The sequence below is a fragment of the Propithecus coquereli genome, unplaced genomic scaffold (genome assembly GCF_000956105.1).
Source record: "Propithecus coquereli isolate 6110/MARCELLA unplaced genomic scaffold, Pcoq_1.0 Scaffold206, whole genome shotgun sequence".
Lineage (NCBI taxonomy): Eukaryota > Metazoa > Chordata > Mammalia > Primates > Indriidae > Propithecus > Propithecus coquereli.
This window is the reverse complement of record NW_012145634.1, coordinates 3,849,465-3,851,582: the sequence shown is the minus strand read 5'-3', so window position 1 is coordinate 3,851,582 and position 2,118 is coordinate 3,849,465. Positions and strand designations below refer to the sequence as shown.

Genomic DNA, 2,118 nt, shown 5'->3' with positions numbered 1-2,118 from the left:
CCTTCCCCAGAGTTTGTCTCACAGACAAGGCTCGGTAAATTTCAGATGGCTCGAATGGTGGGATGACAGGTTTCAGGGAAGTGGAAAACAACAAGAAAAAGGGCCAGGGCCCTGATGGTTTTACGGGAGCTCAGAATGAGTCTGGGGATGGTGAGACAGTGCCTGACATTTGCCTAGAAAAGACCAGGGGTGTCCGGCATGGTTGCCTGGAGGCAGGGGGATGGACAAAGTAACCTCCTTTGGGCATCCGGCCTTTCCCTGTGTTCTCGAGGACATGAGGTCATGGGACTCTGTTTTGAAAGCTTCAAATGTTGAGAGTTCAGAGCAGAAAGGACCCTTTTAGATCAGGGAGTTTGATGTGCCCTTTGTACAGCTGGCAGCACCGAGAGGCCGAGAGGGGCGTGGGCTCACCCTGGTTCCTCAGTGTCAGTAGCAGAGTCCAGGGTCTCCCATGACACAGGGTCATTGCTCAGAGTCATTCTGCTCACTTCCCCAGAAGCTCCGGATCTCCCTGAACATTCTCTTTCCCTGGACACTTCCAGCCTCATCTTTCCACATCAATTCTGACTCCATTATTTGACCATCTGGGTTTAGAAGCCCCTATTCTCTCCATCTTCCAGCATTTTAGAACCAATGGCCAGATTTGTTTACATTGACGTGGAATTTGTCAAAGGACGACCCTATTCCCCAGAGGAATAAAGCCCTGTTGGCGCGTCCCAGATACCAGCAGGGGAAATGGTGAGAGGGGCCGTGGCCTTTCCGGGGAGTCTGCTATTATATCCTGCAAGGGGGAGAGCCCCCGGGGCCGTCTGTGCTTGGGCAGGGGACGCGGACCCGGCAGGAGCATGCTTACGTTCCGCTGGTGACCTTCACGCTGCCCACGCGGTCACAGAGCCCGTGGACCCAGAGACTGGGCACGTCATCCTCCTGGATCTCTACGGTTTTGCCCTTGAAATTGGCACCTTCAAACAGGGAGATCTTGTGCCCCTGGGCGTCCTGTGCAAGGAAAGGCTGGGTCAGGCGTGTGAAGTATAAACGGGCCAAAGAGAAGTAATTTAGTAATTTAGGGGTCTCCTGGGTGGGGAAAGAGAGAGCTGGGCCTGCTCAGGCCCCTGTGGGGCTTTCCTGGGATCACTGCTGTCTGGTCTGGAAGGAAACGCAAGGACAATGGGATAACAGCCCTCTGTCACAGGGTTGTCATGTGGATGAAATGAGTTCGTCCGTGTAGAGCGCTGAGTATGATGTCTGGCACACACCAAGTGCTCCAAAAATGTATTTATTGCTTTTATTATTACGGTCAGGGACACAGAGGCTCAGAGAGGTTAAGGTTGTTGATTAATGCCACACAGCCAGGGAGGGGCAGAACCTTTCAGAGAAACATTTCATTCCTAAGCCCAGTCAGTGTCCCTGTGCCGGAGTTTAAACAATTGCCCTTTTGTAAATGCTTCTTACCAGCTGGGTGAAAGTTATGAACTGAGCCTGGGGGCACCGTAGGACACTGGTGGAACACAGATCGGGGTTCAAATCCTGCCTCTGACATTGATGTGCTGGTGATTTGGGGCATTTTATTCTGCCCCTTCTGAGCCTCAGTTTGTTCATCTATAGAATGGGGTTATGATCACATCATGGGATTGTGACTAACAACTAGTCAACTCACAGTTAAGCAGCAACTACGTAACAAGCCCACCCTTGAATGTGGGCGTATAATTCAGTTCTGGATTGCACAGATGTTTAACGCTGTCATGATTATGTCTCTTATTTTTTAAGTTTGCCTGTTATTTCTGAAGGCAAGGATCATCCATCTTTTCAAAAGTAATCACGGGCTGGCTGGGTGTGGTGGCTCATGTCTGTAATCCCAGCACTTTGGGAACCTGAGGCAGGAGGATCGCTTGAGGCCAGGAGTTCGAGATCAGCTGGGGCTACATAGCTAGAACCTGTCTCTACAAAAATAAAAAAAATTATCTGGGCATGGTGGTGTATGTCTGTAGTCCCAGCTACTCTGGAGGCTGAGGCAGGAGGATCACCTGAAGCCCAGGAATTGGAGGCTGCAGTAGCTATGATCACACCACTGCACTCCAGCCTGGGTAACAGAGCGAGACCTCATCTCCAAAAAAAAAA

General features: G+C 50.9%; 1 protein-coding gene across 1 annotated transcript in view; it reads right to left on the bottom strand.

Moving 5' to 3' along the window:
* Nucleotides 1–849: 849 nt before the first annotated feature.
* CRYBB1 (crystallin, beta B1) overlaps nt 850–2,118 on the bottom strand; it is a 12,693-nt gene continuing 11,424 nt past the window's right edge. Inside the window, exon 5 of the mRNA XM_012644091.1 lies at nt 850–996. Coding sequence (XP_012499545.1) covers nt 850–996 — 147 coding nt within the window. The remainder of the gene's footprint in view (nt 997–2,118) is intronic.